Raw genomic sequence first — 23534 nt, 5'->3', positions numbered from 1 at the left:
CAGAATGAAAACGTACGAAATAGAAGAAGGAGAGAGAGAGAGAGAGAGAGAGAGAGAGAGAGAGAGAGAGAGAGAGAGAGAGAGAGAGAGAGAGAGAGATTTTATTAAGAATGATAAGAGGAAGACAGAGCAAAGAAATTGTATAGAGTAATAATTTTTCTTTCTTTATTCTCTTACATCTATCTTATCCCAGTATTTGCTCTCCTTTGTTCCACTTCCTGCTCTGCCTGTCTCCTGTTCTTCCTGGTTCAACTGTGTAATACAAAAGAAGGATTCTGAATTACGTTTTCCTACAAATATGAATAAAGTGTTGCATTAATTTGCAAGGTAAAACTACGGAGGGACTTATGTTGCATTACAAGCAATTAACAACAGCTACATGACCAAGAGTGAAGAGTGTTTGTGATTCGTCTGTGATTGTTTATTGGTCTTATTTTCTTTTTTGTTCTTATGAGTATTACATGTTTGTTTATATTGAATAGGAAGCCTTTATTGGATTGCACGGCGTGAAATAGTGTGTGTGTGTGTGTGTGTGTGTGTGTGTGTGTGTGTGTGTGTGTGTTGTGTGTGTGTGTGATTTTGTGATTGTATTAATCGAACTGCAAATTACTGATGTGTATATTGTAATTATGATTTTGGTAATTAGTGACGTAATTAAGGTGACGCACAGGCTGCAGTCTCTTGTGCCATTATAGCATTAGTTCGTCTGTTATGGAATGTTTAGGAAGGTTCTCTCTACGTCCTTTTCTACTTCATTCATAGTCATTGTTACTGCTCGTCTTTCATATAAATAACTAGTTAATGATACAGATGAGGTTGTTCTAAATTAAAACGTTTATTTCCTTTAAGTTCCCCGTCCACGAATTATACTCACTAATTATAAAATTCACAAGTATGGGTGAAAATAGTTTTGTTTCTTATATGTTTGACATTCTTTACGTCTCTCCCATCCACATCGTTATATTTTATCTTAGTACTACTGAAAATATTATCATTAATCATATTCCCACAATGACGGCCGTTCACCCGGGCCAGTATAAGGAAGATAACCAATATTACACTCATGCCCTGCCACCCTTGAGAAAGAAAATCTCCTCTTAAAGTCAGTGAATCCCCAAAAGTCGTCAAAGAATCCATGAACACTAAGAGTACTAACTTGCTTTCATTCCATCCCACTTTCCCGGACGAGCAGTAGTAATAGTAGTAATAGTTGTAGTAGTAGAAGTAGTAGCAGCAGTAGGATTAGCAACAGTGGCAGTTAGTGTTGATTCATTGGGGAGCTTTAAAAGAAGATTTGGGACATTTATGGATTCGGATGGTAGGTGGAAATAGTTAGGTATGTTTCATACTGGGACTGCCACGTGTAGGCCTTGTAGCTTCTCTTATTGTCTTAAGTTCTAGTAACGCTATGCCTAAATATGAGCCAACACGACTAGATTCAAAGATATATTTCTTCACTAGCCCTGTCGTTATGGAGTACAAGTGAGCAGCAGCAGTAGTAGTAGTAGTAGTAGTAGTAGTAGTAGTAGTAGCAGTAGTAGTAGTAGCAGTAGTAGCAACAATACCGCTAAACTAACAACATATCTCACCGGCCATGTCGTTAGGGCGCGCAACAAGCTCCTCTAACTGCAGGAGCCGAGCACAAGAACAAGATTCAACTCATTCAAATATAAACTGTGCTGCCGCTTCCCTCCCTCCCGTCCTCCCAAGACAGACAGATGCCGCCGCCTGTGTGTTTCATTTCCATTACTGCTTACTGATACACGCACAGTTTTGCACCGGAGGATTGCCAAAGTGTCGTTATAAGTGTGATCCTGTGCTCTCTCTCTCTCTCTCTCTCTCTCTCTCTCTCTCTCTCTCTCTCTCTCTCTCTCTCTCTCTCTCTCTCTCTCTCTCTCTCTCTCTCTCTCTCTCTCTCTCTCTGTAGCGGCAGCCAAAGACGCGATCTTCTCTTGATCTGCGGGTCAATGGTACCCAGGGAGACGCCAACCCGCCAGACTTCGCCCGCTGGCTGGGTAGGATCGTCACTGACTGATTACGCGGAAGCTGGAATATGTCTTGGTGCGGTGAGACAACGGCACCCCCTGGCAGCTCTGTGGCCCTTTTGTCGCGGGGCAGGGAAGGCGAAACTCCCGCCTCCCGCCAGAAAAAGTTACGTGAAATGGTTTGCAAAGCAGCTGATACCCCTAGGGAGGAGGAGGAGCAGCAGGAGGAGGAGGAGGAGGAGGAGGAGGAGGAGGAGGAGGAGGAGGAGGAGGAGGAGAAGAAGGAGGAGGAGGGCACGGGAACCTGCTTATGTTAAATTAGGTTCAGCTCCAGAGTTCCTTCTTTTTTTACCTTTTTTTTTTCCTTCTTTTTTTCTTGGCCCTGACCGACTTCGTTTCCGACTGTGTGTTGTTTAGTTTTACGGCTGGCTGGTTGATTGATGTGTGTGTGTGTGTGTGTGTGTGTGTGTGTGTGTGTGTGTGTGTGTGTGTGTGTGTTTATCTCTTGAGCCCATTATAGTAGCTGTAGTCTTGTTCCTGGAGGATTGGATAGTCGGCCTGTAGGGTTATTTCTGTGTGTGTGTGTGTGTGTGTGTGTGTGTGTGTGTGAGAGAGAGAGAGAGAGAGAGAGAGAGAGTGACGAATACTCTTTGTTCATCCGTCCTTTGCTGTGCGCCCTTTGATGTTGTCTCCTTTTGGTCTAGCTTCACCGCGCGGCCTCGTGTTCCCGGTCGCTGGTCTGCGTGCTGCCTAGTGCGTGTTATCGCCCGCGACTGTGCCATTGTGCTAAGGAATGTGTATGATAACGACGTACATTAAGCTGTCCCTGTGTGTGTATTTGCGAACATTCAGAGGCCCTTGTGTGTTTGCGCTGAAAGGTCTCTGTGCGGGAGAACACGTTTCAGACAACACTAAAAGGGAAAATGTGTTCAGTGTTGCCTGGCAGTAAGAGTGTGGGCGATCGGGCGCAGCCTCCTCTTGAGTGTCCTCTTCGGCCCTCCATTGGGTCCATTCGGGTCAGCGGCAGTGACACCCCACGCCCACGGTGACTCAGGATAATGCTGCACTCACCAACACCCCGTCAGTGGCAGCTGCGAAGCTCCCCTCTCCAGCCACTCATGGCGGCGGTGATTAACCCCCCGGCCCCCGCATCCTTCGCGTCTCCGGCAGCCGATGCTCGCCTCGATGTTCTCAAGGGGAGCACCTAATGAGTGCACGCGGGGCCTCGCCAGCCGCAGCCATGGGACTCCATGCCAGACGACCGCCGACCCTCCACGATTTATGGTTAGTGTCGCGACCGTCGCCCCGCCGTGTCCGCGCCGACCCTCAAGCACCGCCGGATTTACGCTACGATTCCCGGCCGTCACCACCGGCGGCTGCGGGAGGAGGTGACCAGGACATGCGGCCTCTCCACGATAGTTTACGACGCCGAGATGCCAGCGGCGGGAAGAGCCAAGGGTTAGGACCGGAGCGAGAGGGCCACGGGTCGACCCGGTTGGTAGGGTCCCCCGGGACCTGTCTGCCGGGCCCTTGACGTGCCGTGAACGAGGTCGACGAGCCGTAATTTACTTCAGCGTCGTCTTCGCTTGTCTTGAGCAGCTGCTGGCGGAGTGGGCGGCGTCGTGAAGGAGCGGCAGAGGGCGATGGGGCGGGATGGGGTCGATCTCTCGGGCGTATGTGAGTGGTGGAGTGGAGCGAGGAAGGGGCGCGAGGATGGGGTGAGGAGGGACGAGAAAGGAGATAAGAAGGGATTGGGTGCAGAAGAAGAGGTCGTCGGGGCAAGGGAGTGGTTTGAGATGGTTTGGTTCATAAGTAATGGACGAGGATGCCGTGAAGATGTCGCCCTCGCCGCCCACACTTTCCTGCGGGGAAAAAAATCACAGTACACTGAAGGTGTTTCCACTTCCATAACTTGATTATGCCTGCTGTTCCATCTCCGCCCTCGGGTACGGCAATGTTCAGCCGCGCACCCACCCGCTCCTCCTCACTCCCCCCCCACACACACCACACACTCACCAGGCCCCCTCCCACACACACAAAGGTATGATAAAAATGCCAGTAAAGAATAACCGAGTTCGTACAAAAAATGAAATACGTGCATGTTTCTTAGTGTGTGTGTGTGTGTGTGTGTGTGTGTGTGTGTGTGTGTGTGTGTGTGTGCGCGTGTGCGCGTGTGTGTGTGTGTGCGTGCGCGCGTTCTTACGTTTGTGTCTGGAATTCTTTTCGAAACCGGTTGTATCAATGCCATCTTTCCATTAAAGGTCAGCTCTCTCTCTCTCTCTCTCTCTCTCTCTCTCTCTCTCTCTCTCTCTCTCTCTCTCTCTCTCTCTCTCTCTCTCTCTCTCTCTCTCTCTCTCTCTCTCTCTCTCTCTCTCACGTCTGACCCCAAAATAGCATTGACCATACCAAGATTTTCTTTAAAGCAAGAATTACGCGCAATGTTACATAATTTCACTTCCTTTCCTGACAAGTTTTAACTTTATATGGAGTGGAAGCTTTCTCTAATCTTTCCTGCTCTTCCTCTTTCTTCCTCATTCCCTTCCTCCATTCCCCGTACTTCTTCCTCGTCCTTCCCTGTTGCCTGTCCCTTCTCCTCCCTCCGCAGTCTCCGCCCTCTCTCTCTCTCTCTCCTCCTCTCTTTTCTACTCTCTCCTTTAAACCCGCCACCTAGATTCACCTGCCGCCCTTACCTGCCTTCCTCACCTGTCTAGCGCTGCCGTGGCTACCTGACTCGTGAGCAATTTATAGGATAGAGTTACCAAGCTTTTTTTCGTGTCACTTTGTCAATATAGAAGTTAGTGTCTTGTTCTCTTGTGGTAGTGACTGCGAGTGTGTGTGTGTAGGAGAGTGAGAGAGAGAGAAAGTGATACAGTGAGTGATTAAAAAGGGTGTTTGTTTTTTTTATCGATGGATTTCTCTTGATTTTTGGTCTCTCTCTCTCTCTCTCTCTCTCTCTCTCTCTCTCTCTCTCTCTCTCTCTCTCTCTCTCTCTCTCTCTCTCTCTCTCTCTCTCTCTCTCTCTCTCTCTCTCTCTCTCTCTCTCTCTCTCTCTCTGAATGTGTGTGTGTGTGTGTGTGTGTGTGTGTGTGTGTGTGTGTGTGTGTGTGTGTGTGTGTGTGTGTGTGTGTATAGATGTACATACACATGTTTATATAAATACCTTTGTAAGAATTCCTTTGCATCTATCTTCTAGTCTTAGCCTTATAACCTAACGCACACACACACACACACACACACACACACACACACACACACACACACACACACACACACACACACACACACACACACACACACACACACACACACACACACACCCAGTCTCCGGGTCAGTCGCCGTACCCTGGGGTGTCGGACCGGATAAGCCGTTTGCATCTCCTTTACGGCTCATTTTCAATTTACACTGCAAATGCAAACTGGAAATCGGATATCTGCGAATATATTGGTCACTAAAGAGTCATCGATAAGTGATATCCCTTGGAATGGAATCTAATGCAATCTCATGAAGAAAGAGGAGGAGGAAGAGGAGGAGGAGGAAGAGGAGGAGGAGGCGGAGTACGGAATGAGAATGGATAGCGTGAAAGAGAAGGAGAAGGAGAAAGGGTGAGAGCAACTAAAAAAAAAAGGTGAAGTGCAGAAGGAATAGGAGAAAGAGGAGGATGATGATGAGGAGGAGGAGAAATCTGAAAAGGGTAAGGTAAAGGTGAAGGAGAGAGAGAGAGAGAGAGAGAGAGAGAGAGAGAGAGAGAGAGAGAGAGAGAGAGAGAGAGAGAGCAGTGGTAAAAATGATAGTGGAGAATGAGCAGGAAGAGGTGGATGAGGAGGAGGAAGAAGAGGACGAGGAGAAAGGAAAGAAGAATAATAGGAATAAAGACAGGATAAGGAGGGAAAGCAGGAGTAAGAATAAACAGAGGAGGAAGAAAAGGAAATTCGGAAAAAGTAAAAAATAGACGAAGGAGGAGAAAGAGAAGGAGAAATAATAACAACATAAAAAGGACAAGGTGTAGGATGAGGAAGAGGAGGAGGAGGAGAAAGGCCAGGAGGTGAAGGGAAGAAAGAGGAGGAAAAGAGAGAACGTAAAGAAATATTGAAGAAGGAGGAGGAGGAGGAGGAGGAAGTGAAAAAAAGGAAAACATCCAAAAAAATGATGAGGTAGAGGAGGAGGAGGAGGAGGAGGAAAACGACACCGTGGGTTTACAAGGAGGAAGAGGAGGAAGAGGGGTGTGAAAAGAATGACAAAAGAAAAACGAGAAAATATCTGATAAGCAGGATAACGAATAGTAAGAAGAAATAAACAGCAGGGAAGAGGAAAGGCAAGAGAAGAATGGGAGGGAGGAAGGGAGAAATATGAAGAAAGGAATGAAGGACAAAAATAGAGGGGTAAGAAAGGATGTAGGAGGAATACGAAGACAATGTATCGTAATCTTCTCTGTGTCTTATTTCCTTGCTCGTGTTATGGTTCTCTCTCTCTCTCTCTCTCTCTCTCTCTCTCTCTCTCTCTCTCTCTCTCTCTCTCTCTCTCTCTCTCTCTCTCTCTCTCTCTTCATTCACTGTCTTCCTTTCTTTTCTTCTATTCTTGATTTAATTAGTTTCTTAATTTTGCTGTGTCCTGGTCTTTATTCACTGCCTCTTTCTTCTCGTCACTATTTTTTTTTATTGTTTTATTTGTTGTGATTCGTCTTAATTCACTATCTTCCTTCTTTTATTATTTATTTTATCGTTTGTGTCTCCTCTTAATTCATTCTCTTAATTAATTTATTTTGGTGTCTCCGCCTTTTGATTTACTGCTTTCCTGATTTTCTCTATTTTATAGCTGCATTTTACATTGCTTCGTGTTTCTTCCTGAGTTATTTGTGGTTGTGTAATGGTCTCTCTCTCTCTCTCTCTCTCTCTCTCTCTCTCTCTCTCTCTCTCTCTCTCTCTCTCTCTCTCTCTCTCTCTCTCTCTCTCTCTCTTCCATTATTCATCACCTCTCCTCTTACTCCACCCAATTACACAGAAATTAAACTTCGTGTGTTCAACGCAGATTACACCTTTCCAAACTATTTTTGTTTTTTTTTTCGGTTCTCTTTAGGAAATTTTCTTATGTCACTCTAATGACAGTGAGATATTAAATAATTCTTGCTCATCCTTTTTTTTTCCTAGTTTGACAGAAGCTGAGTGCTATTAAATAATTTTTGTCATTTTTTTATAAACTTTGTATTACTTATTTTTACTCTCAGTACGCTTTAAAATTACTATCTTCCGTACTTTTTTTCCTTTTATTATTTTGTTTGCGTATTTTTTCCCCCTCTTTCGTGGTGGTTACCCGAAATTAAATCTATTACTTTTTTCTGTCCCTCAAAATGAACTTTATGTATCTCTTTATTGCTTTCATGAATGTCACTCTGATTTTTTCTTTCATTTTTTACATTTTTCCCCGTATTTGGGTATGGAGAAGCTGCTATCTCTCTCTCTCTCTCTCTCTCTCTCTCTCTCTCTCTCTCTCTCTCTCTCTCTCTCTCTCTCTCTCTCTCTCTCTCTCTCTCTCTCTCTCTAGCATATTATACATGTTTTCCACAACTTTTCCTCTCCATTTCTCCTTAAAACAGTTCTCATCTAACTCTATATTACCTCCATATTCCCTTACCCTCTCTCTCTCTCTCTCTCTCTCTCTCTCTCTCTCTCTCTCTCTCTCTCTCTCTCTCTCTCTCCTCTCCTCTCTCCTCTCCTCTCCTCTCCTCTCTTCTCTTCTTTTCTTCGTCTCCTGTCTCCTTCTTTTTTCTTACACACGCACCCTTCTTTGTTTTCCTGCAGAGTAAAAACATAACAAAAAATACATATGTATCGTGTATCACCTCCGCGTCCTCACCCTCTGGTAATGCTTTTTTTTGTTTTTTCCTTTCTATTTCCAGAGTCGGAAGGAGAGACGTCGCAGGTGGAGGTGGTGGAGGGATACAACGCTTCCCTCCCTTGTTCCATCACCTCACCTCCCCATGACACAGCGGTGCTCACTCTCTGGTACATTGGCTCCGGAGAGACGCCTGTGTATAGGTACGTAGATGTCCATTTGTGTTTGCGTCTCAAAGGACTCTTATCTGAAAACCCTTTTGTTCTCACAACGACTGTTTTTGTAAGGCTCTAGTTGAAGGTACACGGGTTTTGAATGGTGTTTTTTTTATGGTATTAGTGACAGATTGACCAGATGTATACGTTATTAAGTTGAGAAGCAATCTTCACACCTTGGCTAATCATATATGTGGCCTTTGAAAATAGCTGTGGTGAGGGGGAAAAAAAAAAAGCGTTTTTACCACCAGAATACTTAGAAGTGGTAATGATTGGGTGTGGATAGAAGTAGAAGACGAGGCAGACTAAGAAGAGATGGAAGGACTGCATAGGAGATGATTCGAGGAAGAGAGGGTTAAGTGGAGAGAAGGCAGAGGACAGAGCCTCACTTACATTGCATCTGTTGAACCCACACATGTAAATCAAGAATCGCAGATCATGTCCTCTCTGAACTCTGGGTCGAGTATTTTAAGCGAAAGGAAATGATTGCCAAAGCGAGGTATTTCTGGGTAAAGAGAGAAAGAGAGAGAGAGTGTAGAGAAGGTACAGAATGAGGAGAAAGTAAAGGAGGAAGAGGAGGAGGAGGAGGCACCAGGTGTAAGGAGGTGAAATATCAGTAAGAAGTAAAACATGGCCTCGACTTTTCACGAAGTTCAGGAAGGAAGTTTCGATTACTTTTTCTTTTTGCATTTCGTCTCCAAGTGCCTTTTTTTTTTTTTTCATTTTTCTTCACTCTTCTTTTTATGAGAGTTAGTACACGTTAGGTAAAGGGCACACACACACACACACACACACACACACACACACACACACACACACACACACACACACACACACACACACACACACACACACACACACACACACACGGCAAGACGAACCTAAATGTGTGTGTGTGTGTGTGTGTGTGTGTGTGTGTGTGTGGAATTTACACATAATTCATCTCTGCTTTGATCCACAGAAAACATCGAGAAAATTACATAACATTTTCCAGTTTACTTCATTCTAAGATCATTTTCTGCCAACCTACCTGTCCTATCATGTTGATGTGCCTGCGTTATCATGTTTGCTCATCTGTTTGTCGCCTGTATGCCTGCCGCTCTGTATATTACACTGTAAGTTGGTGTCGAGTCAATAGGGAGCCTTAAAAGAATATCAGACACATTTATGAGTGAGGATGATAGATGGAAATAGATAGGTATGCTTCAAAAGACGTTTCCATGTATGTGAGTGATGACTTCTTGTTGTTTCCCTAATTTTCTTATGTTTTTATGTTCTTATATTCTTATGTTCTTCTTTTGTCAATTTCTCCAGGGTTTATGATAAAGAATAACAAGTGAAAATGGAAAAGCATATTTTAAACAGGGAGCCTCGTGTAGGCCTGATAGGATTGCTGCAGTTTCCCTTCTTTTCTTGTGTTTTATGTTCCAATTTCCCTATATTCTTTAGTTTTTCTTATGTCTGTAGAGTGTGTCCATGATAAAAAAAAAAACCGTTCTCTCTGTCCTCTGAATTGTATATAGTTTGCCACGCGTCTCAACAAGCTTCTTAACTTCTTTTGTTATTATGGTATTATTTTCTTAAGTTCTTATGTTTCTTCTTATGTTAGTCTGTAGAGAGAGTCTTTGATGAGAGAGAGAGAGAGAGAGAGAGAGAGAGAGAGAGAGAGAGAGAGAGAGAGAGAGAGAGAGAGAGAGAAGCAGCACCAGTTTTCTGTTTCCCTGTTCTCTGAAGTGTGTGTACTTTGCCACCCGTCTCATCAAGCTTCTCTTATTTTTCTTATGTTCTTATGGCATTATTTTCTTGTGTTCTTGTGTTCCTTCTCATGTCAATTTGTAGATAGTCTATGTTAAAAAAAAGAAACAACGTCCTCAATCCTCCGGACCGTATTTACTTTGCTAGCCGCCTCAACAAGGTTGTTTATAAAGGCGTCTCCTAGCAACATTACACTTCTGCTCCTCCCCCTCGGCGGCATCAAGGAAGGTATTGGAAGTAATCCACTTTCCAAACAAAAGGAAGAACAGAAGGGGAAATTTCCTTTGGGGATTCTGGATACTAAGGAAATCGCGGTCATCTTATTTTTTCCTCTCTTTTTCTGTGTGGAAGATGAACATTGTCTGTTTTTCTTTTCTTTAATCTTCCTTTCCTTGGGAGAATTGGAAGGATGGTGTTATGTTGGTGATAGTGATGATAATGATGTTGACGCCACGTGGTGGTGGTGGTGCTCCTGTTCCTGGTGCTGCTGCTGCTGTTGTTGACGAGGGTGATGGTGCCTTAAGAAGACATATACATATGCCGCTTATAGAAAGGAAGGACAAAGGCAGAGGGCAAGAGAAGAGGGGGAAGGACAGACGACAGAGGTATATGCGTATAAAGAGAAATTAATATAGTATAAATGGAAAGGAGAGAATTGGAATTATTCATGTGGTAAAATTAGATATGAATTAATGGAAATGCGGTGGCCAGAGAGAGAGAGAGAGAGAGAGAGAGAGAGAGAGAGAGAGAGAGAGAGAGAGAGAGAGAGAGAGATTAACATCAAACAAAAAAATCAAATGGCTTAACAGGATTTTTATCCGTTTCGACGAAAAAAAGTATTTTCGCATATGTATTTCAACACACACACACACACACACACACACACACACACACACACACACACACACACACACACACACACACACACACACACATGAAAGCAAGAAATAAATCATAAACACGTCATGAAATTGTTAATCTATAAACACATTTATTACCGAATTTAGCAATACAGACGACCGAAAAAATAATAATAATATAAAAAATCATAATTCACCAACACAGCCATGAAACTAAAAACAAGGTACAAATATACGTGAATTACTCGATAGTCGATACACACAAGAACAAAAAATAAATAGATAAATAAAATAAATGAATAAATAAATAAATAAATAAATAAAACTAACAGATAAGCGTTGCCAGTTCCTGCTCCACGGCACTTTTATCAAATGTCGCACCCTGTCTGTCGGGGGAGACTTAGATCGACAGATTGGGCCAGTATGCAGTGTATTTTATATGTAATAAATGTATCAACTTATATAAGCTGTGAATAATTACTTGCTTACTTATTTATTGATTTATCAACTTATTTATTCAGTTATCTACTTACCTACTTATTTATTACATACTTAAGAAAATTAATCTAGAACATTGCATGAACCATAAGAAAAATATACGAGTACATTAACTACCTAATGAAGTAAAGCGTGACCATGGATGAAACTAAGAAAAAAAGAATAATAAATAACATAAATAAATAGGTGCATTCATTACCTAAGTCAGCAAAAAACACGCATGAAAAAGAACATGAATACTGAATGAAAAGAAAAATAGAAATATATGCATTAACAAGCTAAGCCAGCGAAAAGTACACACAGACACCAAAATACATTATAAACATGAATGAAACAAAAGAAAAAGAGTGGATAAATAAAAAAATTAATAGAAAAAATAAAGAAGGACTCATCACCTAAGTCAGTAAAATACACACAGTTACCAAAATAAATCATGAACAATGACAAAGTAAAAAAAAAAATACACATTAATTACCAAAATCAGTTAAAATGCACACGATAACAAAAGTACACCACGAACATCACATCAAACAAATCCATCCCCCCCAAAAAAAAATTACCTAATTCAGCAATGCATAAACAAACACCAGAATGCGTAAATCACCAACCAACTCTAAATAAAACTAGCAAAATAAAACCTACCTTTAAATACGATAATGAAGTCGGCAATAATGAGGCGGACCGCGGGAGGAAGCGAGGGACATCCTAACACAGATATATAGAGAAGCTTGTAATTATTCAGCGCGGGAATATTTCATTTATCAAAGTCAGGGAGCAAAAGTGAATTTCAGTCGGGGCAAAATCTGAATATTAATGGATTATTATATCATTTATTTGCGTGCGGGTGTGCGTGGGAGTGTGGGAGCGTTGGTGGGGGTAGGGGTGTGGTGGGAGGCGTGGGAGGAAGAGAGTTCAGCTTGTTTGTACTGGAGGTTACGTAACGTGGGAGAGAGAGAGAGAGAGAGAGAGAGAGAGAGAGAGAGAGAGAGAGAGAGAGAGAGAGAGAGAGAGAGAGAGAGAGAGATTACGTAACGTGAGAGAGAGAGAGAGAGAGAGAGAGAGAGAGAGAGAGAGAGAGAGAGAGAGAGAGAGAGAGAGAGAGAAGAAACTAAGGCAAAAGTCAGAATTAGAGAAAAAAAGAGAAAAACTAATTATTGAAACATTTCAAAGCGAGAGCAAGGAAATGAGTCCGGTTTCTTTCTTTACCCTCGTCTCTCTCTCTCTCTCTCTCTCTCTCTCTCTCTCTCTCTCTCTCTCTCTCTCTCTCTCTCTCTCTCTCTCTCCCCCCCTACTTTTTTTGTATGTATATTTAAACGAAACTAAAACTGTTGCCCCTGTGTTTATTTCCTCGCGGGAATTAAAAAGAAAATTGAAAGAGTTTAAACATTTAAAACTAGCAGTGGGGAGAAAAAGTCGACATTTTATTTGGAATACTTAAAACGCAAGGTAAATAAATATTAACTTTGAGGGAAAGCATTTTTATTTCACCTGAACTGACACGCCTAGGTTATTTAGAGAAATTAAGGGCAGGCAGGGATACGCGGGAGGGAAAAAAAAAAAAAAGTAAAGGCAGCAAATGTTGATGAAAACGTACGGGAAAAATAAATAATAAAATGAATAGACGGAAAGGGGAGGAAAAATCTAAACAGATGGTGAAAATTTTACAAATAAAGAGACAAAGGAAGGAAATTAAAGAGAATAGAAGAAAGAGAAATCAAAATAAAAAAAAAGAAGTAAGAGAGTCACGAGAATGACGAAGACAAGTAAGATTAAGTGTAGGAGAAAGGAAATAGAGAGAGAGAGAGAGAGAGAGAGAGAGAGAGAGAGAGAGAGAGAGAGAGAGAGAGAGAGAGAGAGAGAGAGTGGATGATTGAAGGACAAGCAGCTAATAGTAGCGATGACGGTGCAGGGAAGGAGTAAAAGCAACGATGAAAGGAGGAGGAAAATAGGTCGTTATGAGGACGGCAGGTAGAGAGAGAGAGGGAGAAAATGAGGAAGGACAATGATCACCCTCACCGCCTCTTGGGAAATTCATCCTGTGACAAGATGCTCTTTGATGATCACCGAAGGCTTCTCTTAATGTTCAGTCTTTCCTTTTCTTTCGGGGCGGAATAGAGAGGAGAGGAGACAAGAGAAGGAAGAAATATGCGCCATTTGAGTTCAATATATTGTATAGTAGACAGTTAGATAAGAGGATAATTAGAAAGAGAGGAGCAATAACTATAGGGAACTGTATGCTGTTTGAGTTGAATAAATAATAAACAGTTAGAAAAGAAGATAATTAGAAAGAGAAAAGAGACGAGACAAGAAAAATATATGACATTTGAGTAACCTAAACAGTAGATTCGTTATGTAAGAAGATAATTAGAGAAGAAAGGAGAGGAGAGAAAGAAGAACTGTGTGACATTTAAGTTATGTAAATAGTTGTTTCGCTACATAAGAAAGTAATTAGAAAGAGAAGAGAGGAGAAAAGAACTGTTTCGATTGAGTTCGATGAATAGTAGATCCGTTAGATAGGAGAATATTTAAAGTAGGATAGAGGAGAGGAGAGAAAGAAAAGTTATATGAGAACTATATAACACTTGATTAAATAGACAGTCGAAAGTTAGAAGATATGAAGATAATTAGAAAGAAAAGTATATGAGTGTCTTTTACTTTGGTACATAAAAAAAACGTTTGGAAGAAGAGAGAGAAAAAAAAAGAATGATATTTGAGTTCAGTTTTGAATCTATATGGCAGTGAAATCAAAAGAGTAATAGTTTCATTAGTTAAGATAATAAAAAAGAAAACGTATGCGTCTTTCACTCGGGTTATTGAAATAGCTTTGAAAGGAGAGAAAGAAGTCAATGAAAGATATTTGAGTTCAGTTTTGAGTCGGGGATCGCGACTGTAGCTTTCTTACATCAAAAGATTGGGAGAACTTTAAGAAAAGGGACATTTTGAGTTTTGATAACAAAAATAGCGTTGAAAGGATGCCAGGAATCAGATGTCTGGAAAGGGAATTAATAAATATGTTCAGGTCTTAGAGAGAGAGAGAGAGAGAGAGAGAGAGAGAGAGAGAGAGAGAGAGAGAGAGAGAGAGAGAGAGAGAGAGAGACGCATCAGCCTCCAAAAGGTAAATGACGAAATGGGTCATATGTTGTTATTTACGTACATAGTTTTAGCGTCACACTTTTGATGAGCGCCAAGCCAAAGTATTTCTCGCCCGTCACATTCACCTGTCGGGGGAAAAATATGTGATGCCACTATATTCCATCCGTGTCACCAGCAGGACTCTTTGGGATCATAATGTCGTGTTATTTCTCCCATCCTTCCATATCCTTTATCTGTTTTATATCTTATCTAGTCAAGGTTTTCAGTTTTTTCCTTTCCTTGCCACTTCTTTCATCTCATTGTCTTTATTTTCATTCTTTTCTTACTTCTTGGTTAAAAAGTTCGCCTCTTTATTCATCGTCTTTTCTTTTATCTTTCTTCCTTCATTTTCTTTCCCTATTTTCTATCCTTTCTGGTTTTCAAGGATTTATTTCCTCCCTCTTCCTTCTTTCACCCCATTATGCTTCCCATTCTTTTCCTGCTTTTTATTCATCGTCTTCTCTTTTCCCTCCTTTATTTTACATCCTATCTGGTGACGTTCTTTACATTTCTCTTTCACTGCTACTTCCTTTTTTCGCTTCCTTCTCTTGTTTTTTATTATGTATTTGTTTCTTGGATTTTTTTCTTCTCGTCATACCTTGTTTCTTTCATTCGCTTTCAGTCTTCCATATTTTTTTCTTTCACTCTGCTTTCATTATTCCATGTCATGTTATCGAACCCATTACAATGTTCCTTCAATGCCTCTTTTCTTTGTTTCTTATCTCAATCATTTCATTTATACATATTTTTTTCATTTCTTTCAATCCTTCCTTTAAGTCTTTACACACCTTCACCTTTTACTTCGACGTTCTTTCTTTAACTTCATGTCTTCATCTTCCTTCACTTTCTCTTTCTCCTTGCCTTCTTTCACCTCCTTTCCTTACCTTGTTTTTTCATATTGCATAATTCCATCCTTCTCTTCACTCCCATCATCACCTTCCTTCATCGTTTTTCTTTATTATCCCTTCCTTTTTACACGTTTCTTTTTCCCTTCACGTATTTAATCTACTTCCTTCTTTCCTTCCTTCCTTCCTTTCTGTCCGAATTTCTTCCCCCTCATTCTTCATCGTCCCTTTCTTCGTTCACCTCCCTCATTCTTTCCTTGTTTCCTTGCCTCCATCCTTCCTTATCTCTCAACCCCGCCTCCCTTCCCTCACACCCGCCCCTTCTTATCTCCCTCCTCGACTTTCTCCTATATTTTCATCCATTAATTCTCACTCTTTTCTCTCGTCTCTTACCTCTCTTTTGTGCCTTCCCTTCCCTTTTTCTCTTTTCTCCTCTGTCTCTCTTTCTTCTCTCCCCTGCTTTATCCCTTATCTCAAATTTGCCTCATTTTATTCTTTGCTAGTCCCTCTCCCTCCTTTCCTTTATCCTGCATTCCATTTATTTCTCCATCATAAAAGTTTCTCTCTCTCTCTCTCTCTCTCTCTCTCTCTCTCTCTCTCTCTCTCTCTCTCTCTCTCTCTCTCTCTCTCTCTCTCTCTCTCTCCAGGACCTCCCCTGCACTTCAGATTTTGACGTGTAATTCAGTCATTTGTGTACGTACGTGACCGTTTTAATAGAGGACGCTTGCAAATCAACGCACGTACATGAGGCAAAAATCACACACACACACACACACACACACACACACACACACACACACACACACACACACACACACACACACACACGGAGGTATCAGTCAGTAATATGCAACCGGGCGATACAATTAGGTGGGGCAGTGACCGTGGCGCAAAGATGTCATCATTGCACCAACTCGTCTGCACAAGTTAGGCCATAGCGAGCTGCAGTGAGGTGGAGGGGAGGGGACGGTGGGACAAAAAAAGCGGGAAATTCGCCTATCTGTCTGTTGTGATCCGACGCGTGACCTGGTTCCCGGTTCACGCTTGTCTGTCTCTCTTTTTTGTTGGTCTTAGTTTAGCAGTTCCAGGTTATGGGATGTCGCTTATTCGTCACCTGTCATAGTGGCTGGTGCTGGTGGTGGCGGTGGTGGTGGTGGTGGTGGTGGTGGTGCATCCGTTCGTCATAATTTTGTTGTTACGTGTTTATTATGTGGTGTCGTTACTCGTGTTTATCTTAGATTAGCAGTTCGAAGTTACGGTTCCATCATATTCTCTCTCCCACCACGTCATTATGATTGTTGTTGCTGTTGTTGTTGTTGTGGTTGGGTTGTCAGTGTTATATCCGTTCATCATAATTTTGTTGTTACTTGTTTATTACGTGGTGTCGTTAGTCGTGTTGATGATGGTGGGTCATTAGCGGCTGGGATGAGGGCATCACTCAGCGGTGCGGCGCGGCGTGACGGACGGCCAGGAGGCGGTGGGAGGCACACCGCCCGCCCGCCGCCCGCCGTCCCGGGAGGTGTTTGTCACGGAGGCCACGACGCCCAAGTCGTAAATCGCGGTCGCTCGACGTTTACTCGCGTTCACTCGCAGTTATACTTGCCGCGGCCACGCAGGTTTGTGAGGACGCTGAACACTTCACCGCTACATCCCTTCCCACTCCCAGAACCTTTGCTCCTACACACTCATGCCCACCACCTTCATTCCTGCGTATTTCACCCTCCACCTCCGTCATTGCTACCTGTTCTTAAACTGCTACCATTACTCATACCCACTCCTCATCTAACATGTACTCCTATTAACTCCTGCTCCAATACCTTTACTCCAATCCACTCCTGCTCGAATACCTTCCCTTTTACTACTACTGCACCACCACTGTTTACTTTTACCAGTTCACGTCCAAACTCTTCGTTCTTACACCAACACCTACAGTCCAAATTATTTCTGCTCTACCTTCTTCTACCGCATCATACTTACTCTTACTTACTCCTTCCCCTAACACCTATACTCCTATCCACTCTCCAAGCCATCACGACCCTTACACTTCTCCTCTTCGTCATTGTATCAGCTACGTGTAATTCTGTACTCGTATTAATTGAAGCTTGGGTAGTGGAGTGCTTTGTACTCTACGCCAGTTTTTATTACGTTACTTTTCTTCGTATACTCACAAAGGCTTGTAGCGTAATGTATTAATTTGCCATTGTCATTCATACCTGATGATGAACTGGACACGAATTCACGGAGCAAGAATATGGATGTCATTTCATTATGCATTTCCATCTCCTCCGCTGCGCTCTCGCCTTACCAATACACAGAGAGAGAGAGAGAGAGAGAGAGAGAGAGAGAGATTTGTTTTATTTAATTATGTCATCCTTCATTTATTTAACTTATTTCACTATTCAGACATGACTTACTCCCGAGGCATCAGTTCAGAGGAAGACAACGCAGATGCCTCGCCGCGACCCTGCCTCTTCTCCCTCATAAGCCTCATCCCTCACCGTCCCTCGGCTCTCCCTTCCTTTTCCTGGCTCACCCCTGTCATCCACCCCTTCAGTCTCCCTCCGGCCCTGCCCATCGTCCCCTTAGGTATATTTTCATCGTGCGCTTTAGTTCACCCAATAAATCCTTAAAATCCATACACATCAATCAAATCCAGAGAGATCCCGCCTCCCTCTCCTCCTCTTCCTCCTCCTTCTCCTCCTCCTCCTCCCTCGCGCTGCATCAAAAATAATAAATAAATGAATGTCCCGACGCCTCGCAATGAAAGTTTTTAATTCGAGGGAGAGAAAATTTATGGAATCGCTCCAAACACAAACTCCGGGGGACAAGTTTCGTAGCGGGCGTTAAACTTTTAGTAAACGTTGAATTTTCACGCACGCATCCGCCACCACCGTCACCGCCACCACCACCGGTACGGCCATCGGCACGGAAACGTCTTTACGTGTGTGTAATGCTTTCCACTGTTGCCTCGAACGAATAGGTAAAGAAATAAATAAACCACGAAAAATTAAAATGACATAGGGATTATTTATGTATTTATTTATTTTTATTTATTTATTATTTTTTTTACGATACATATCAGGCACGTAGGGAGGAGTTTTTCTAAAGGGGAGGACATTGACCACTTCGGGGGAATAAAAGTGAGTAATGTATCGGAATGTGTTAGCCTCCTGTAGGGCAAGTAAGAAACAAATGGTTGCAATTCCGGCTTTTTTTTTTTTTTTTTTTTTATTCTTTTAGTTTGTCTCATTGGCTTTACCAATATTTTGAGGTGGATGGAGGAGGGAAAGGGGAAATGTTAGTGAGAAAGCGAGAGAGAGAGAGAGAGAGAGAGAGAGAGAGAGAGAGAGAGAGAGAGAGAGAGAGAGAGAGAGAGAGAGAGAGAGAGAGAGAGAAAACCTCCCTTTTCAAATCTTTCTCATTTCTCTTCCCCTCTTTTTCCACCTCCACCACCTCCATTCCTTCATTTCCACCCACTTCTATTCCTCCTCTTCCTCGTCCACCTCCAGCCAGCCAGCCAGCCTCCATTCTTCCCCGTCGTCATCTCCCCACCACCCCCTACTCGTCCTCCTCCTTCACCCCGACCTCGTCTCCCTCCTCCTCTTCCTCCTCCTCCTTCACCTCGTCACCCTCCCCCCTTTACCCTTTCCAACACTCAGGGTGAGGTTGTGACCATGAATATTCCCCGCCAGGCGAGAGTCGGACCAATTTCATCCATTCTCGACCTCCTTCAGCCATTATCAGTCGCCGTTCGCGCCGTTTCCACCAACTTTCGGTCATTCTCAGTCGCCTTCACCCTCCCCGCTCCTTACTTCCCAGCATCACAACTCGCAGATGGCGCTGGTCCTCCTCAGTCAGCCTCCTCGGCCCCATTTCAAACTCCCACCCGTCTGGCAGCCGCCTCGCAACACGCAGCTCCAGGCACAAGAAAGGGAGAAAGAGGAGGAGTGAGCCTAGCCAATTTTGCTAAGCTTCCTTGTGGTTCTGATTTGTGTGGTATCGAGTTCTAATTTCAGTGCAGGTGAAATAGGTACAAGATTTTTTTATTTTGTTTTACGGTGTTTATTTTGTGTTAGTATATTTTGTAAGGTTAATTTTCTTTTATTATTATCATCATCATCATCATCATCATCATCATCATCATCATCATCATCATTAGTACTATTGTTTATCATTTATGTATTTTATTCACTGAAAACACTTCTCGTCTCCCTTCTGTTTTGGCGGGATCACTTGTGGGGTCCTCCCGCGCGCCTTGTTACTAGTCATTCACAACCTGTCCCCTGGGCCAGCCACTCACCCACTGTATCGTGGATTTTTTTAAAATACAGGAGCCACTCTAAACAGTGTTTACTGTTTACTGTTTACTATTTCCTTAGCTCCTGAACAAATCATCAGTGACTTCTTGTGCCCCCTAGTACAATTTTTTTATTGGGTCTTGTCTGGTGTTGCGAAAGAATATGATATAGCTTGAGGTTAGAAAAGCTTGGAGGTTAGAAAGCAATATGCGATTCTCTTTCTCTTTTTTTTTTTCTATTCTCAGCTTCATACTACTTTTCCTCTTCCTGTTCCTTTTCCTCCTCCTCCTCCTCTTTCACGCCTATCATACTTCCCTCGTACTTTCAGTCTCTCAGTCCATGTCTACTCCATTCCGCTCTTTGCCTTCCACACTGAACCTTCCGTTTCTTTCAATCACTTCTTGACTCTCGCCTTCAGCTCCTCGTTTTCTGCCCCCATTTTTTTTTTCTTCCTTAGTCCCCCTCTCACTCAGCATCCTTCACTTTCCCCTCGCCCTCCCTCCTCGCGCTCATCCAAAGACCTCCAACTCTTCAGGACCTCCTATCTTAAACACCTGCTCTTCCTCAAACTCAGCCATCATCTCCAGTCTTTTTATCTTCAACGTGATTTTGCCCTCTTAACTTCAATCTCCCAGTCCATCCTCTACAGCACCTCCGCCTCACTAAACCACAAAATGAATGCAGGACCGAAGGAAGTGAAAGTTGATTTAGTGAAGTACCTGATAAAGCATCTGGGAATCTTGCCTTTGGTGAGCGAGGGGTGAGGGGAGGGAGAGATTAGACGACCAGAAGGCTGGAGTGGAGTAAACATATTGTAATAAAAAAAAAAATAGAGGGGGAAAAATAATTAGTTGTTTTTTATCATAGTAGTAGTGGGTTGCGTATGGTTTAATATCAGTAAAAGGTGGATTTTCAGAGAGGGAGAAAGAGAGAAACCGCACCAGCAGCCCACCTCCCATGCATACAGCTTTCTCCTTTAGTCACCATCATTCAACTTCTAACTTCCTTCCCACTTCCCACGTCCCCTCTTGCTTTCCTCCTACCTCACAACCTCACATCTTCCTCTAGACCTCCGCAGTCCCGTCCTCCTCTTAAGTCCTCAACCATTTTCCCCTTAACGCCTCAATCTTCAGCCCTTTCTGGCTCTCCACCGTCCATCAACCCCTTCCTCCCCTTCCTCTCCACTCTTTCCACCCTCCCTCCGCATGGTGGATAGCGCGGTTATTACGAACAACTAAAATTACTGACCTGGTGTGCGGAGTTCTTAAGCGAGGCTGGAATTCTGAGTGGAAGAGAGAGAGAGAGAGAGAGAGAGAGAGAGAGAGAGAGAGAGAGAGAGAGAGAGAGAGAGAGAGAGAGGGTGAAGTGTTATGGAGGAAGAGAAAGAGGGAGAGGAAAAAAGTCGTGATGTGTTAGTGACTTTCCGTGTTCGCTTCCCTGATTATCTGAGTCCGTAATTACCTCATTGACATCGTTAATGAACCACTCCAGCTGCCCATCGCGTCAGGCCGCCACTAGGCACACACACACACACACACACACACACACACACACACACACACACACACACACACACACACACACACACACACACACATACACACGTACATGATTACCGCAGCCAATCAGGTAGAAACACCACAACACAATTACCAACTACAATCCAATTACGACACGTGACTGCCATGACACCGCCATTACCACCGCCAACTAACCAACCATCCACACACACACACACACACACACACACACACACACACACACACACACACACACTGCAGTACACAACACAGTGGGTCTTTACCATACTAATTTTCGCAATGTAACTCAGAGTCAAGGTATGTGGCTTTTAGAAGCGTGCGCGCGCACACACACACACACACACACACACACACACACACACACACACACACACACACACACACACACACACACACACACACACACACACACACACACAAACACTCAGACTGACCCCCAGCAGGACTCGCCTTACCAAATAACTGAGTTGGGTCTGCCTTGAGGGCCCCCAGAGCTTCAGATTGATCCTCTTGCAAGTTTCTAAGGCAGAAGAAAGTCTGCCCCGTGAAGTAAGGTATTGAAGTTTAAATTAATCTGTCTCGCCTCAAACTGAGTGGAATTCATCCCGGAGACTGAAGGCAAGAAGCGAAAAAGGTCCGTCTGTCTGTCCGTCTGGTTCTGTCATTTATCTTATTTGTTTTCTATTACTGCTTTTATATTTTTATCTGTATATAAAAAGATAATTCTTAGATGCTCAGTTTTATAAGATAACCTAACTACTTTATCCAATCTTACCATATTTCACCTTAGTTTATCTTACATAACCTTGCCTCGCCTCATCTTACCGTACCTCACCTCAACTAACTTACTTTGACATTACCGAAGTGTAACCTACCTTAACTTACCCTATCTGACCTTGCCTTAATTTACCTTACCTTATTCACTTCCCTCCCTTTCACTTACCTAACCTAACCTCACCTAGCAAAGTTTCACCTAACATAACCTCACCTCACCTCACATAACAGAATACAGCACGAGAAAGAGTAGAATTTAATCCCCTACCGCCTCGGCAGTCTATTGAGGGCGCGGAAGTGTAGTGAAAAGCTGCGTTGCATTCCCTTTCCTACAATATTAAGGGAATCTACTGCGGCCCCTCCCGATTCCGTCTGGTTCTTCCCTTCCCTTTCATAGGAGAAGCACTTTTTGGGGCCGAATTAATTGGTTTAGGGTAACTCTGGAAGATTAATTAAAGTTAGGCGTCACTATTTTGTTTCTTCCCTGTGAGAAAATGAATATATAAGAAATTGTATCAAAAGTGAAATGGAATACGTTTGAACCTCCTGCTTCTCACCCTTCTAGAGAGAGAGAGAGAGAGAGAGAGAGAGAGAGAGAGAGAGAGAGAGAGAGAGAGAGAGAGTTGAAAAAAGTAGCTGATACACGAGGGAATGACAGTCAGGTAGAATTTTTTTACCTTTTTGACTACGACGCTGTTTTTTAATGAGATGAAACAGACACCCTCCCCTCTCACTCCCTCTCCTCTCTCTCCCCCTCCCGTTCTCTTCCTTTTACCTACGGCCCCTTCCTGAGCAGATACACACCCCACTCACTGCTCCTCCTTTCCTTTTTCTGCTTCTTCTCCTCTTCCGCGCCCCTCACCCACGACCTCTCCCTCTACACTGCCAGCTGACTCCCTGCTTCTCTTACATCACTCAGTCTTCCATCTCCTATCACTCTTCTGTTCTCTATCTTCCTCTCTCTACCCCAGTCATAACCTCAGTCATTCTTAGCGGAAGTGTGTAGATGAGTCGTCGTTTTCTTTAGGTTTGCCATGTGTTAATTTGTTTACTTGACTATCGTTTATCCATCTTTTTTTTTATATTTCTGTTTGTTATGCGTTTTTTCGTCATCCTGTTTTCTGTTTTTTTTTTTTGTCATCTTTGTTTTCACTTTGTCTTCGTATGTTTTTGTCCTTCTTTAAATTTTCCCTCTCTATCATTTCTTACTTTCTGTCTTTGCCCACCTGTCTTTCTCTCTACCTGTCTATCTTTTCTGTTCCATCCAGTATGCATCATTTTCTTTGTCTATTCATATATTTCGCTGAGTGTATTGTTGCTACCTCTGTGTATTTACTTGTCATTTTTTTTCTCTTTATTTGATTGCATATTTCATTTTTCCCTTTATGTACCTACCCGTCTGTCTGTCTTACTTTCTATCTCCATTACTGTCTGTGAATTCATGTACAATTGATGATAAAAAGAAGATACATTTTTATTGTGACAAGCGTCTGTCTGTCTGCCGTCTATCAGTGTGCGAATTTGTGTACCGCTGACATTTCCATTTCTCTTTCTATTTCTGCCGTGGTTGGAGTAATTTCTGGGAGTGTAATTCACCTTGATGAGGAAACAATAACAGATACGATTGTTCTTGAGACACAAGTGTTCCAATTTCTTGCAGCCGACCTTTTCTTTCTTCTTCCTCCTCTCCCTCTTCCTCCTCCGGCTTCAAGCGCTCTCTCTCTCTCTCTCTCTCTCTCTCTCTCTCTCTCTCTCTCTCTCTCTCTCTCTCTCTCTCTCTCTCTCTCTCTCTCTCCTACGT

At 43.0% G+C, this 23534-nt stretch overlaps 1 protein-coding gene across 2 annotated transcripts in view; it reads left to right on the top strand.

The window, feature by feature from the left end:
• Window positions 1–7830: 7830 nt before the first annotated feature.
• Window positions 7831–23534, top strand: part of LOC135093164 (nephrin-like) — a 143251-nt gene continuing 127547 nt past the window's right edge. For both annotated transcript variants that reach the window (XM_063992090.1, XM_063992091.1), the window contains exon 1: window positions 7831–8018. In XM_063992090.1, the coding sequence (XP_063848160.1) occupies window positions 7846–8018 (173 nt within the window). In that variant the 5' untranslated portion in view covers window positions 7831–7845. The remainder of the gene's footprint in view (window positions 8019–23534) is intronic.

Source organism: Scylla paramamosain, chromosome 42, assembly GCF_035594125.1.
Source record: "Scylla paramamosain isolate STU-SP2022 chromosome 42, ASM3559412v1, whole genome shotgun sequence".
Lineage (NCBI taxonomy): Eukaryota > Metazoa > Arthropoda > Malacostraca > Decapoda > Portunidae > Scylla > Scylla paramamosain.
Note: the sequence above shows the minus strand (reverse complement) of the source record. Positions and strands in the feature narration are given on the sequence as shown.